The sequence below is a fragment of the Crocuta crocuta genome, unplaced genomic scaffold (genome assembly GCF_008692635.1).
Source record: "Crocuta crocuta isolate KB4526 unplaced genomic scaffold, BGI_CrCroc_1.0 scaffold78, whole genome shotgun sequence".
NCBI lineage: Eukaryota > Metazoa > Chordata > Mammalia > Carnivora > Hyaenidae > Crocuta > Crocuta crocuta.
Genome location: NW_027532617.1, coordinates 3968250 through 3984342, shown reverse-complemented (window position 1 = coordinate 3984342; position 16093 = coordinate 3968250). Strand labels below are relative to the sequence as shown.

The following is a 16093-nucleotide window of genomic DNA, read 5'->3' as shown; positions in this document are numbered from 1 at the left end:
GTTCTATGCTCGCCATCTTGCCCTAATCTTGGCTGTGTGTAGGGTAGCTTAATTTTCATATTGTGGCTGGTAGGGAAGCAGGGGGTGGGGGAGGGTTGGAATTCTCCTTGGAAATAACCAGCTGGAAACACGGAGAGGGAGTTTCCATCTGGACACATCCAAGGCTGACAGAATGGCCATTTAAGAGCAGAGTCAAGGGGTTGTGTGTAAGATTGGCAACTGGGAAAATGAAATGCCCGTTATGGAACCAGCAAGCACATGTTCCTGAAATGTATTATATCTGTGTTCCCTCTACCCAGCTCTCAATTGACAATCTAGGGTCAGGGACCCTAGCCATGGCTTTGAGAATTAATGCTAACTATGGAAAGGCAGCTCCACTTGTTGTCTTAACTTTTCTTTGTAAGATGAGGAAAGGAAACACTTCCTTGACATAGCGGACACAGGAGCTTTGTGATCAAACAAAGAAGTCGAAAAATATTACAATTAAAAAATATTTTACACATGTACGGTGTGATATTGTAGTGTGTGAACACATAACGGACAAAACCTTTACAGTCCTATGCTATTAAATCCTGAATATACCAAAATAATACTTTAAATTCCCACATGTCAGCTAATTTTCATCATACTGTTAAAATTCATCATCATAAATCTTGTTCTGTAACTCCAATTCAAGATTTTCTGTTAGGGCATTTCCTACCTGTCTTTCTCAGGGGTAGAACACATATTTTGTTACAACGCGAGTAAGAGAGATGATGTGGCAAAGTAGAAGTGCGGTTGTTGGGCTTAGAGGAGAGAAAGGGGAACTGGGGTTTCAAGGCATTTTCCTTTTTTTCATGTATTTATTTTGAGAGAGTGAAAGAGCACGAGTGGGGAGGGGCAGAGAGAGAGGAAGAGAGAACCCACTGTCAGTGTAGAGCCCAGTGTGGGCCTTGAACTACGGAACTCCAGTCTATGAATGGCAGTCAGCAAAGAGCCCGACGTGGGGCTCGAACCCACGAACCGTGAGATGATGACCTGAGCCGAGTCTGAGGCTTACACGACTCAGCCACGCAGGCTCCCCCTTATGTGTCTACTCGTAACTGTCTGCTGGGGGTTAACTGTTAGCCAGGCAGTTAATGGCTTGCTCTCCCTGTCAATGGTGTCTTTCCCCTGAGAGCCTGACAGATAAAGGCACATCCACGTGGCAAAGCTCTGAAGACACCTGTTTGCTGGCTGTGTGGCCTTGGGCAAGCTCTGTCTTTTCTGAGGGTCTGGCTGGCTGTGGCTGGGGAGGAGTGCTGGGGTCAGACAGTTGTGAAGGCACCAAGTCTGAAATTTACTGGAGATTGCAGAGGTTTGGAAGCAGGACATGCCAAGCTGCATGAGCGGCAGGGATGTGCCTTCTCTCCTGCATCGTTCTCCGGCACTGCTTCTAAGCTAGGCCGCAGCACGGACTCAGGGAGCGCCTCCTAATGACCACTTGTCCTTGTGTCTCCTCAGGACATCAACCGCAGTCTTCCCCTAGACCACCGTGACCATGACCAGCCCGACAACCAGTGCCAGAGGGGCACCTCCAGGAGGGACCAGAGGGGCACCTCCGATGAGGGCGAGAGCAGCGGGTCCGCTGTCAACGAGCAGCCGCATGACCCCTGCTGTCCTTAAAACCCACCCTTGGATTTCTGTTTCCCTAGGGAAACTTGTTTCTTTTTTAAATGGGCTCCACCCCTGTCAGTAAGCAAAGGTAAGAGAAGCACATACTTTTTTAGTCCTATTTATCTGGGAATGACTTTTTTTCTTTTCAGGGACAGAGTTCTTAGGTTAAAAAAACAAAGGCAGAACTTAAAAGGAATTTATAAACCATGGTTGAGTAGAGAAATCTTAGGCTTTATTAGCATTCCCAGACCAAGAAGTGCTTAAAAGGACCGTGAAATACATTGTTAACATCAGACATAAACGAAATAATTGTTACTGAAGATTATATGTTCCCCTTCTTATGCATTATGATCATCCATCCTCAGTTGAATTACTTTGTTAAACTTTTTTACTTTCAGTGGCAGAACACCAAAGTTAAGACATTTTTCAGAATTTCTAAGTGTTGCAAATCATCTTACCTCTGACCAGTCATGTAGTAAGAAACAATGCATCTGAAAATTGTTTTCCCCTGTGGACATAAAGTTTTTGTTTTGAAAAGAAACCTCTAATAGACTTCCTTAAAATGCTAAGTTCTCCAGCATAAGCTCTTTGAAATATTTCCCGTACTTATCAAGAGAAAGCCTTCCCTTGCTCTTTATGCCTCTATTGGCATTGTAAGTTTCTTGGGGGTTCATTCAGGCCTCTCAGTCGTTTCTGAGCTCTCTGAAATGAGCTGGCTCGTTCTTCTTTCTGCATTCTGTTCTTGATTGTCTTTTTTCCTTTTACTTCTACGTTATTATTCTACTCAAGTTTCTTCTTTGTGAAGGCTTGTCGCTCTCTCCCGGCCATCTTGGAGGCTGCTTTTGGTTGGGTCCGTCCCGCCCCTAAGGCAGGAAGATGGTGGCCGCAAAGAGGACGAAAAAGGCGCTGGAGTCCATCAACTCTAGGCTCCAGCTCGTTATGGAAAGTGGGAAGTACGTGCTGGGGCACAAGCAGACTCTGAAAATGATCAGACATGGCAAAGCGAAACTGGTCATCCTCGCCAACAACTGCCCAGCCTTGAGGAAATCTGAAATAGAATATTATGCCATGTGGGCCAAAACTGATGTCCATCACTACAGTGGCAATAATATTGAATTGGGCACAGCATGTGGGAAGTACTACAGTGTGTGCACACTGGCTATTATTGATCCAGGTGATTCTGATATCATTCGAAGTATGCCAGAACAGACTGGTGAAAAGTCAATCACTTAAATCTTTTCTTCAATAAAACTGGCCAGAGCTTGTTTTCAAAAAAAATAAATAAATAAAGGCTTGCCAAAAAATAAAGGCTCATCAAACTTGTAATCTCCCCTCCCCCATCTGCTTAGATTAACAGAGGTCCTCAAGTCAAAACTCTTCCATGAAAATGTTTCAGTGTGATTTTTCTTTGGCCTGATAAGGATTAAGTTTAGAAATCGACACCTAAGAAGAGCTGACAACTTTCCTCTGATAGTAAAAGGTGGGCCCAGCTATTTCTTTACAAGTGATCTGGGGCATAATGCCACACTTGTTTCTAAATATCACAACTTTTTTTTAACCCAGCTCTTCCTCCGTTGTGCAAAATAACCTACAGAATATGAGAAAATATTTTCCAAATTGTATTTTATTTATATATTTTTTAAGTTTTTAAAATGTATTTCTGAGAGAGAGAGAGAGAGAGAGAGAGAGAACGCGTGTGAGCAGGGGAGGGTCAGAGAGAGAGGGAGACACAGAGTCTGAAGCAGGCTCCAGGCTCTGAGCTAGCTGTCAGCACAGAGCCCGACACGGGGCTCGAACCCACGAACCGTGAGATCATGACCTGAGCCGAAGTCGGGCACTTAACCGACTGAGCCACCCAGGCGCCCCTCAAATTTTATATCTAATAAGGAATTTGTATAAAGAGCTCTTACAATTCAATAATAAAGACAACCCTTAAAAAGCAGTCAAAGGTTTTGAATAGACCTCTTTTAAAGAATACACAGAGTTGTCCAGTGAGCGCATGAAAAGTTGCCTAGGAATATTTATCATTAGGGAAATACAGATCCGAAACACAGTGAGACCACATCATACCTGGTAGGAGGACTATAATCCAAAAACCAGACAACATGTTGACTACAATGTTGAGACGTTTGAAGCCCCCGTACATTGCTGGTGAGTGCGGAAAACGTACCCACCTTAAAAAACAGTCCAGAACTTCCTTAAAAAGTTAAACATAGAAAAAAACAAGTTAAACATAGAAGAAAAAAAAAAAGTTAAACATAGAAACAGCACCTCTGTGAGTGCGTGTGTATGTAGTCAAGAGAAACCAAAACAAAGGTCCACACAAACCCTCGTACAGAATTGGAATCAAGAAATAATGTTGTATAGCAATGTTAATTTTCACTGCTGTGCATAATTTATTGCCGCTTTGTAGTGTTCCCTATGGGTTAGGTGAAGAGTCATGTACAGGATGGGCATTTCCAGATTTCAAGCTGTACAGTCATTTGTATGTGAATGTTGCTGTGTATTTTGTTGCTAATGTTTAGTGGAGGAGATGACTCAAATGATAGTTTACATTTCTAAGAGGTCGATAATCCTATAAACGTATGTTGTGGGATGTTTAGTTTTTAATCCCAGTTTGGGTTTGCTGTAGAAATCTCATGAATCTGCTCAGTCCCCTTCAACTGCTAAATGTGGATTCCCTGGAGGGAAAGACTTTAGCATCTTGTTCTATGACATAACATAAACTTTATTTATGTCAAATCCCTAAGTGTGATCTTATGTCCGGGGCATGACTCCATCAAATCAGCATATTATTTAAAAGAAATTATTGGAGGCAAATAGGCTAAACATATTTTACGACCACAGAAATCATTTCTTTTAAAGGATTTGAAAGTTTGAGCTCATGCTTAGTTCAGTCTATATGCTGACGTAAATATTTTAAGTTGCCACATACTTGGATTCCACATAGCCCTCACTGCGCATAACTTCATCTCAAATGTCTATAGTTTTTACTTCTTCACAGAGTTTTGAAAGGTCAGAGGAAACGGATGACTAAAGTCCATTTTAGTTTCTTTCATGACTGTACTACATCCTGCTTTACGATGATGGACTATCCAAACAGACACTCTGGTGGCAATATTTAGAGGGTAGAAGGGCACAGAGATGAAGTTCTACGTGCAACAAGTTCAAAGCTGCAGGGCAGTGACTTTCAGATGTGCAGAGGTACAGAGCTCTGAACCATCCCCATGGAACCCTTATATAAGAAAACGTAAGGTGTGTTTCGTACAGCGTGCCAGGCACTCGTTTCGTTTGCTTGTGGTATCACGAGGTTTATCGCTGAAAGATGAAGGAATAAAGCGAGTCAGGCTCTTTGTGTTTCATCTGTGCTCTTGCACTTTATACCAGTACCTGCATTCTCATGAAAGAATACCTTGAACTTGCTCAATCAAAAATTGACAAGCTAGGTTTTGTTTTGCTGTTTCTCAGGCATTAGAGAAATACATTAAGCTACTTAGCAATTGAGGTCAACTTTCATCTTTTATTTGAAGTTGAAATATATGATCCGTTGTTAGGAAACCGTTTTATGATGTTTAAACTGAGTTTTACGTAACTCTTTGGGTCATGTAATCTTTATGTATTATCTGTTGACCCAATTTAATGATATTCCAGTATTTTCAGATTATTTTAGCTTTACTTATGTTCCATTTATGGCTTATGGTTAGTGGTTTGCCAACCCTTCAGTATGTTGTGAAACGATGGAAAGGGGACCGAGCTTGAAAGCAGGTAGCATGTTAATTGGAAGCGCTGACTAGTCCTGGAGTTGGCATGTGTATGCTCTTGCGAGAATCATACCTACCCTTCAGCTACCTCGTCCCCTTGGAGTTTCTAAAAGTTGCACAGCACTCTCCCATCTGGTCTTCTCTGCGTCAAGAGCCATGACTACCATCCTTTTTTAAGAATAATAAATGAGAGCTACTGGCTCTAAGGGTGCCTGGTTGCTGTTGACAGTGAGGTAACTAGAAGTAGAAGCAGCCGGACATCTGTATTCAGTACACACCAAACCTAAAGCCCTTAGGCTCTGGTAAAACAGTGCTCATGATCAATTCGAAGGTTAAATTAAGATAAATACCTAGATTAGTAAGGAAGATATCCTTCTCCACAAATACAACTCTTCACTGTCCTTCCTTCCTTCCCTCCTTCATTCCTTCCTTTCTCTTTCTTTCTCTTTTTCATTCTGATTTTAAAGTAATCTGCACCAAGCGTGATGCTTGGCAGTAGTCTACCGACTGAGCCAGCCTGGCGCTTTTCTACTGTTATTACTTAAAAAATTTTTTTTAAACATTTATTTATTTTTAAGAGACAGTGAGACAGAGCATGAGCAGGAGAGCAGCAGAGAGAGACGGACACAGAATCGGAAGTAGGCTCCAGGCTCCGAGCTGTCAGTACACAGGCTGATGCAGGGTTCGAACCCATGAACTCTGAGATCATGAGCTGAGTCGTAGTCAGATGTTCAACCGACTGAGTCAGCCAGGCGCCCTTCTACTGTCATTTCTTCAAAGGAGAGCAGGAGAGTCTGTTTCTCTTCTCTGTAACACAGGAGAAGTTCCACTCCTAAAAGGATTCATGTGTGAGATTTTCATTGACCTATGAATCACGTGCTCAATTAGAAAGCATCTCTGTGCCTCATTGTTTTATGAAATAAAGTGGATAAGGTTGTTATAATGGATGATCCGTTAGCCGTCTTAACAATTAGTACATAGCAAATGAGAAATTTGAAATATGTTATTTCCTTGTCTTAGACCTTTTTTCTTCTCTTTAAGAGTGAACTTAAAACCAATGTAAGTGAAGTGTTTTGATGTAGATATACAGATAAAGCAACATTTCAGTTGTTTAAAGACTCACTGTATAGTTTCACGGACAGCTGTCAACTTCATCGTTTCATAGACAAAACAAACTTACTCAGGTCTTTGCATCATAGATTCCTTACTTTCCTTCAGCGTTCTATTTACCTTCACAACCTAGCAAAAGAAATATTTAAAGATAATTGGATCGATAAAACTGAATTCAAGCAATTTACTCTCTTGACTTCTATAAGCTCATATATGCGGTGGTGACAAATCAGTTAAAATGAAGTCTGGAAAGCAGTAACAGCTCTGATTTATGGGCTACATAGCTGAAACTCTCAGTGTTTGTGACTTGAAATACAATTTTCACTACACTGGCACATCAGATGACAATTGGATAGTGTGATTTGTGTAATTTTGTATCGGCTTTTTTGTTTTACATACAGGATTATGATCTTTTGGGTGAAAACATATGTCCTATGGGGGCGCCTGGGTGGGTGAGTCGGTTAGGCGTCCAACTTCAGCTCAGGTCATTTTCTCACAGTTCGTGGGTTCGAGTCCTACATCAGGCTCTGTGCTGACAGCTAGCTCAGAGCCTGGGGCCTGCCTTTGGATTCTGGGTCTCGCTCTCTCTCTGGTCCTCCACTGCTCACGCTGTCTCTCTCTCTCTCTCTCAAAAATAAATAAAACACATAAAAAAAGAGTATGTCCCGTGGTATGGATCACTCTCTAAACTCTGGAGGATCAATTCAAAGAAAATGATGAATGCAGTTAAAGAATCTTATGATTATAACCCAAATAAAACTAACAGGTAAAAATCGAGGTATTTAAAACGATGTGTTATTTCAGGCTGTTGGATGGATGATGCGTTTTACTTTACCCAAAACTTTTATAATATCCCCTAAGATTGAGTTTAGAAGAAGTTTAGAAGTTATAATAACTTTGAAAAGGTACAATTTACGTCCCATAAAATTTATTATTTAAAATGGAAGCCCTTTGCCTTTAATCTATGTTCGTGGCTCCTTTTTCAAAGTCCCCTTTAAATTGTGCTTTCTTCTTAATTTAGGAGAATGTTTCACTTATTTAGGTAAGCATATTCTTGGCTTTTTACATTATACCAATGTTAAGCTGCTTAAACTTGCTGTGGGATAAAGAGCCCTTCTGAATCATGTAACTCGAATTATTTGTCAACACTCTAAATTTTAAGGCGGGACAGTAAATCTTGATGTTTTAAATGGGTTTCTTGACTTTGATTCATGATAATGTAAATCATTCCATTAAATGATGATCCCTTTTTTAGATGGAGAAAATTCAAAAGCAGGAAGCTGCTTCATGGGGTTATGAGTGGGAAGTTTTCTTAACATATATAGAGATTTTTGTTTTAAAATAATCTCTATAGCCACCAATGTGGGGCTTGAACCTACACCCCCAAGATCAAGAGATACATACTCTGCCTATGAGCCAGCCAGGCGATCCTCTTTTTTTTCTTTGCGAAAAATTTATTGTTGAGATGCTTCCATTGAAATCTGATTTTGAAATGCTTAAATTCTTAATTTTTTTAATGTTTATTTTTGAGAGAGAGAGAGACAGAGTGCCGGGTAGGGGAGGGGCAGAGGAAGAGGGAGGCCCAGAATCCAGAGCAGGCTCCCGCCTCTGAGCTGTCAGCACAGAATCCACTGGAAAGCTCCAATTGATGAATCCCGAGGTCAGACCAGAGCTCAAGTCAGACACTGAACAGACTTGAGCCACCCAGGCGCCCCTGAAATGCTTCATTTCTTGAATTCGGTACCTGTCTTTTCAGAATCTGATCAGGCTGTTGGCACTTTCACAATAACTATCATAAGTCAGCATATGTTAAACGGGTTGGCACTTTTTTGTTGTAACAAAGCGCTAGCATTTACTTTCTGCTTATCAAACCAGAGGATAATAGGTTATCAGTTAAATTGATAACCATCGACAGATATTTCAATGCACTAACATTTGTGAGACCTCAGTGGCCTCTGAAAATTAGTTCAACTCTCAGATTTCCCTTTAGAACCCCAAGGGATAGTACAATATTAAATGTATGTTTGTATATTTTCTAGAGCTCTGGAATGAACAGAAACCATGGTTCACAGTTTAAAGAAAGTAACACTGAGTTATGCTGGTCTTAAGAAGTTTAAGCATAGTTTATAATATTTTTTGGCAAAAAAGCAATGAACATAATTATAGCAGAGTTAAGAATTTATATCAGATCATTAATAACATTTTAATGTTTTAATAAAGAAAAGCTCCCAGAATTAGAATTGAAAGGAATGTATGAGAGGATTCCACCCAACATCCTTTTTTACCTCAGAGGGAAAAGTAAAAAGGACATGTGGAATTGTCCAAGACGCAACTCGTTCATGGCATATCGTGAGATGTTCTCTATCAAATTGAGAACTGTCCCCCTTGCTAATTTTTTGAGAGTTTTATCATGAATGCAAGTTGAATTAGTCTGTAACAGTGGGTATGATTATATCGCTTTTCTTCCTTAGCCTGTTAATGCACTGTATTTCCTTTTTTTCTTTCTTTCTTTTTTTTTTTTTGGTTAGATTATTTACTTTGAGAAGAGAAAGTCTTTGAGTTTGGGGGAGGGGCAGAGAGGATCTCAAGCAGGCTCTGCTCTGAGGTCCTGCTGTCAGGTGACCATCATTGTGGGGGTTTTTTGTTTGTTTATTTGGTTTTATTTTTTTTATATATACTGATCTAGTCCTGTATCCCTGGAATAAGCTTATTTGGTCATAGTATGTAATTTTTTATATATGTTGCTAATAGTTGATGGTTTGTTCCATATTTCTGTATTTGTGTGCTTGAGACTGTGATACCAGTCTGAAGTGTTTTGTAATGTCTTTGGTTTTCCTATTGATAACGCTGGCTTTTGGCTTTATAAAATGAATTGGGGAGTTTTCCCTCCTATTTTCTGGGAGAAATCAAATAGAATTGATGTTAACTCTTCACAAATGTTGTTAGAATTCTCCAGTTAAATCATCTGGGTCTAGAAATTTTGAGGGAGAATTTTAAGGATAACAGATTCAACTTCCCTGATAGTTAAAAGAGCTGTTCAAATTCACTATTTCATGTTGCGTGAGTTGTGATAATCTGTGCTGTTTGAGGAACTGGTCCATTGTATCTAAAGTAAAATTGATGTGTGTAGTTGCTGGTAGTATTCGTATTGCCCTGTTGATAACGTCAAGGTCTCTACTGATCGCCCTTTTTAATTCCTGAAATTGGTCATTCATTGTCTTCCTTTTTTGTTGATCCGGTAGGGACTCATCACTTTTTTTATCTCTTCTTCCTCTTGTTTCCCATGAGTGTAATTTGCTCTTCCACCGATTTCTTTAGGTGTGGGAGCTTAAATCATGTTTTCTAATTTTTATTTATGTTTATCTATTTTTGAGAGAGAGAGAGAGAGAGAGAGAGCTTAGCGGAGGAGGGGAAGAGAAAAAGGGGAGACAGAGTCTGTAGCAGGCTCCAGGCTCTGAGCTTTCCAAGATTCCTCTTAAGTTATTTCTCTTGTTTAGAAAAGTGCCTGTAACCATTCTTTTAGGGCAGGTCTATTTGTGACAAATTCTTCATTTTTCGTCCTCTGAGAATGTCCTCGTTTTTCCTTCATTCCTGAAGGTACAGTCGCTCCTTACAGGATTTTGTGTTGACAATTCTTTTCTTTAAACCTTCGACAAATCTTGTACTCCCTCTTTCCAGGGCTTGTGGTTTCTGAAGTGATACCTGACGTCATTCAAATTGTTTTTCTCCTTAACATAGGTGCTCTGTCTTAACTGCTTTGAGGATTTTTTTCGTTTGTTCTTCCAATTTTCAGAAGCTTGAATGTGATGTGCCATGATAGGGATTTGAGTTTATCTTTTGGGGCTTATTCACCTTGAATCTGTAGTAGATTTATGTCCTTTGAGGACATAGTTTGTCCCCGATTTGGAAACGTGTCAGCCATTATTCAAATTCTTTTCTGGTTCTGTTCTCCTCCTCCCTTCTTTTGGAATTCTAATGGTATGAATGTTCTATCTTTTATTTGGCCCCTGGGAATATGATTGTTTTCTTTTTGTTTAGATTGGATAGTTTCTGTTCTAACTTATTTTTTTTTATAAATAGGTTATTGTCAAGTTGGTTTCCAACTACACCTAGTGCTCATCCCCACAATGTTTTAACTTTAAATTGATTGACTCTGTTCATCTCTCTTCTGTTGAACCTTTCCATTGATATTTTTATTTCGGTGATGGTATTTTTCAGCTCTAAAACTTCCATTTGATTCTTTTTATTTATTTATTTATTTATTTTGCCCAGACTTTCATGTTCTCAGTGTGTTTGTAATTGCTCATGGAAGCATTTGTATCCTGCTGCTTTAGAATCCTTGTTAGGTAGTTGCAATGTCTGTGTCATCTCAGTGTTGGCATTTATTGTCTTGTAGCCTTAAAATTGAGATTTTCTTAGCTTCTTGGTAGGACAAGTGAATTTTTTATTGAGATCTGGAGATTTTGACTATTATACAAGACTCTGGGTCTTGCTTTATTTATATCTTTTGGAGCAGGTTTCCTCTGGTTAATTTTCAGCTGGGGAAAGGGAGCACTGCTTCATGATTGGCAGGTGGTGGGGCAAGTCCAAAGGAGAATGTGTCCGTACGGTTGCCCAAGTGGTCTCCACTGCCCCTAGGGTTTGGGCTGAGGGTAAACCTGCGAATTTCTGCTGGGCCTCCTCTGATAACCACCCCAGATGGAGAGGGGGGAGTTACCTCATTATGATGAGGGACAGACAGATAGGGAGAGTCAGATATGCCCTTGAGGTGCATAGTTAACCACCTGAGTAGTGCTCCCCACTGGGCCTTTACTGGCTCACAGGAGGGTACACCCAGGTTTTCCTTTTTTTTTTTCCTGGGATGTTTGGCTGGAGTAGACTGACAATGTTCTCTCTTGCTCTGTAGCTATCTTCCTGGTTCTGTTGGTAGAGGGAACAGCTTTTGTTGGGGTTTGTTGGCCTTAACCCGCTCTTACTCGGCAGTTGTTGCCTTCGCCAGTATCCAGCCTGGGGTGTGTAAATGAGACCAAAGAAAACCAAGGGACTCAATGTCCTTCATGTCCCCAGGTTCCTAACCTGTCTGCCTCTTCTGTACCTTTCAAAGTCTTATGTGTGCTTTGTATTTGATATTTAATTTTCCAAGCTAGAGTGAGGATAAATAGGGAAAATACATTTAATACATCATTTTGGAAGTAAAGCTAAAAAGCCACCAATGCTACAATGTCTATTCTTAGAAATTAATCAGACAATAGGAAAGGATTTCTGCAGTTTAGGTTTCTGGAAGCTGACCTGACTGAAGTACACTGGTGGTCTTATCTCTATTTCTGCATCAGAATCAGGGGGTGAACGTTGTAAAAATAGGTTCCTAGAGAACTCCTGGAAATTCTAACTCTGGCACAAGGAATTGGGAATTTGTCATTTCAAAAAGCTCTCTATGTGATTTTCAAGTGTCGTCATCTGTTAGGCTTGTCAAATTCTTTTTACCTCCTTTTGTTTTTGTTTTTGTTTTTGTTTTTTTACCCATAGTTTATTGTCAAGTTGGTTTCCATATAACACCCAGTGCTCATCCCCACAATGCCCTCCTCCATGCCCATCTCCCACCTNGGGAAGGTGTAACTTACTCTGCTTCAGTCCTCTGCCCATATCAATGTCTTGATGTTAAACCACTGCATTTACTTGCCTTTTCGTACAATCTGATCTCTAAGCAGGGGACACACTGAAGGGCCGTCTATTTGTATACAGGTTTGTAATTTTACCTTTGCTGTAAAACGCTCAAGCCTCTGGATGCCAGATTATCTAGAGCCGAATTTGTTTTGGAAGAGAAATTGTGACTTCAAAATGAATATCCCAGATAATATAATGCTTTTGGATAGTGTTAACTTCGGTTGATAATATGACTTGTTCTCAAGTGTGGGCAGTGACTCCAAATATAAATGAATGCGTAGCACTGTATTTAGTAGATGCTTGACCAGGTTTTGTCAGTTTGAAAAAGATAGTAGAGAAGAAAAAGTCTTTTTTTAAAAAGTATATTTAAAATTCAGTTCTGTACTTAACACATCTTTTTTATTTTCTTCTCATTTCTCTCTTTTAAAGTCTTGTGAAAAATGCCACTGTTCCTAGAAATCTGGCAGAATGGAAGACATATAGACAACATGAAACCCAGTGAGTCTAATGTGACTATGCTCGGGTGATTCGATTACCGCCAGTGTGACTTTTGGTACATGAGGTTTTCCAAGGATTTCTGGCAAAAGGTAGCAATATATTTTTACGTTACAAATTCCTTAACAGCATCTTAATTTCACTTTTCTGTTGTGCATCCACGTTCGGATTCCTCTAAGAATCTATCTACCTCAGTGTTCTGTATTGATTGTTTTGGCTTTTGCTATTATTTATTCTACCTTCGTGGCTTTACACACCATCTGCAGTGCTTATTATGAATGCAGTTGACAGGTGTCAATCATGGAAGTGAGGTGTTTACTTTCTGTAACATGTTACTAAGTTCGAATGTTTTGGCGATTAGAGTGTTAACCTTTTTAAGCAGCTTTCTTGTAGAACACCTTAGTGAAAAATCAGCAGAGGGGCAAAGTATCTAAAAGTTTAAAGAGATTGGTGTTAGGATTTTGTAGTCCTAAATTACTTGGGAACTTATTTTCTAAGAAAGCTTTGGAGGAGCTATCTGTAATTTTTCTACAACTCTTTAAGGCAGAATAAAGAGTACATCCTAAGAATGTTACTTATAACATCCTTCAGAGTGACGCATAGGTGACTCAGTCGGTTGAGCTTCGGACTTCAGCTCACGTCATGGCCTCGCGCTTTGAGTTTGAGCCCCGCAGCCCCACATTGGGCTCGGTGCTGACTGCTCAGAGCCTGGAGCCGGCTTCGGATTCTGGGTCTCCCTCTCTCTCTGTCCTTCCCATGCTTCTGTTCTGTCTCTCAATAACAAACGTTAAAAAGAATTTTTTTTAATAAAATAAAAAGCAATAAAATCCTTCATAATTTGCAGACTACCTTTTGTTTTACTCAGGGTACTTCTGTGAGTTATTAGTTGCTCTTATCCCCACTTACAAATCAGAAATTTAAGATGCAAACAAATAGCTATAAGCATGGCCATGAGCTGGAGCTGAGGTGTTTTTGCAATATGAATATGTCTTAGGAATGCTTGAATGCTTTATAACCTATTTTAATAACCTGATATTTTAAAACATATGTTTATACAGATGCTTGCATTGGACAATCAGGTTGGCAAACTTTATGTTTGGGATTCAGCAGTGGAAGATCCTCATAAAGCCAAGTAAGTATTTAGAAATGTTATTGATAATTCCGACCCTTTTCACAACTGTTATGCCAATAGAGAGGAAGTAATAGATACTTTAGGTATCAGTCTTAAATCATTTTTAACACTTAAAGAGCTCAGTTATTTTAGAGCCTTTATCTTTTATCATACTGACTGGTGTCATGAGTACGCTCGGTGACAAGTAACTTTTTTCTTTTAATTGAAATTGTCCCCAAACTTTATGAAAATTGAGATTGAACTCTTAGTGATGTTTTCACTGCTTCCCCTAGGGCTTGCAACATCTATTTGTTTCTTAATTCACTGGTTGAAGTTAGATACTGACAACATTTTCTGTGAATGGCATTTAACCTGTTGTCTTGTTTTCCCCTAGATGTACAACACTGACTCATGATGAATGTGGTGCTGCTATTCGACAAAACACTTGTAGCAGGGATAGCAGTATTCTTATAGCTGTTTGTGATGATGCCAGTATTTGGCGCTGGGACCGACTTCGATACGATACTTTGTCCTCATCAAAGTTAGAGCGTGTTTTCTATGTATAACAGATGAATGTAACTTGCTAGCAAAGCCGTATAGAGCATTTAAAGTTGTCTTTCAGCATTCAGTCAGGCTGAGCTGAATGTAGTGATGTTTACATTGTTTATATTCTTTTTGCTGTCTCCTGCTCAGACTCTATTGCTTGCAATAAAAATTTATTTGTGTAAAGCTGTGTGTTAGTTTATTTTCATTGTTATAAAAAGAACTGTTGAAAGTAATAAAAGTAGGCCCTTTTTTGTAATGATGACTTTTGTAGTTCTTTTAAGCTGAAGAAAGCTATATAATGTAGTAATTATGGGTAAGTTCTAGAAGTAAACTGAATTTTAAGTTCGAAAGCTAGAAGCCTTTGACCTGGGCTAAGTAACTTAACATCTCCCTCAATTTCCTCTTGTGTGAAACAGGGGTAAGGATACCTACTTCGTAGGGTTATTAAAGATCAAATGATTAGCCACAAGTGAAGCAGCCGGAATACTCCTTAATAGACACTAAACCCTAAATACATGATTCATTTTTACTGGAAATTATATTACCTACGTCTTCGTATTTCATCTTTAGTAATTTATAATAATTAAATTTAAAATTTAGAGTTGAAAGGAATAACGATGATTTCATTAAACTGTCTACCATAGTAAAAACTACTGCTATTTGCTTTGTAGCTAGACCGTTTGTAATAAGTGGAGATACTACNTGCCCCTCCACTGCTCAGACACACATTTTCTCTCAGAATAATTAAATGAACACGAAAAAAAAAGATGGTTGCTGTTGCAGACATGAGACATGATGGAGTCTTGGGGATAAAAGAAGGGAATAAAACTGGCTAGGAAAGGATTGGGATGTGACTTAGGTTTATTATCCTACAGAACTGGAAAGGGGCTGGATTTAAATTAAATGATTTTCAAGTTTCTTTTTAAGGGGCGGCAGGGTGGCTTAGTCAACTGGGCTTCCAACTCTTGATTTTGGCTCAGGTCATGATCTCATGGTTCAGGGGATGGAGCCCGCCTTGAGCTCTGTGCTGATAGGGTGGAGCCTGCTTGGGATTCTCTCTCCCTCGCTGCCCCTCCCCACCTCTCTCTCTCAAAATAAATAAAAATTTAAAAAGATGTTCCAGCGCGCCTGGGTGGCTCAGTCAGTGTAGCATCTGATTTTGCCTCGGTTCAGGATATCATCGTTTGAGAGTTCAAATCCTGTATTGGCTAGCTGCTGTCAGCACAGAGCCCCTTTTGGGACCCTCTCCCCTCTCATTCCCCCTCTAAAATAAACATTTTTTAAAGGTTCCTAAAACTATACACTTACGGTGTATGATGTATTCTGACATTTTCTATGCCTTTATTTATTTATTTTTTGGTATGTGATTGTGACTTACTAAGTTGATTGCACAACTTAATAGTCATCTCAACCTACCATCTGAACACAGTGATGTATGGGAAATGAGTCTAGATGGCTTTCACTGAGAACATTGGGAGCAAGACCCACATTAAGGGCTTCTGACTGGCTCAGTCGGTCGAGCATGAACTCTTGAACTCAGGGTGGTGAGTTCAAATCCCACATTGAATGTAGAGCTTACTTTAAAAGGAAAAGTGCTAGATGGTCTCTTGAACCATAAAATATAGCTCTAACACTATAAAATCTCTAACTTCCCCTACATTCATTTCTCAGCAGTGGGTTTCCCCTATTGGGAAGAAAAAGACTATCATTTAGTATTGGGGCGCCTGGGTGGCTTAGTCGGTTAAGCGTCCGACTTTCTCTTAGGTCATGA

General features: G+C 39.7%; 1 protein-coding gene across 3 annotated transcripts; it reads left to right on the top strand.

The window, feature by feature from the left end:
- The first annotated feature begins 1470 nt into the window (after positions 1–1470).
- LOC144245188 (large ribosomal subunit protein eL30-like) lies at positions 1471–14505 on the top strand. Of its 3 annotated transcripts, XM_077780620.1 has the most exons (4): positions 1471–1723; positions 12600–12757; positions 13724–13797; positions 14171–14505. In XM_077780620.1, the coding sequence occupies exons 2-4, from the start codon at positions 12728–12730 to the stop codon at positions 14340–14342; spliced, it is 276 nt and encodes a 91-aa protein (XP_077636746.1). In that variant the 5' UTR covers positions 1471–1723; positions 12600–12727; the 3' UTR covers positions 14343–14505. The 3 variants fall into 3 exon arrangements, with proteins under 3 accessions (XP_077636746.1, XP_077636747.1, XP_077636745.1); XM_077780621.1 differs by lacking the exon at positions 12600–12757; XM_077780619.1 differs by lacking the exons at positions 12600–12757; positions 13724–13797; positions 14171–14505 and adding an exon at positions 2441–2891.
- The last annotated feature ends 1588 nt before the right edge of the window (positions 14506–16093 follow it).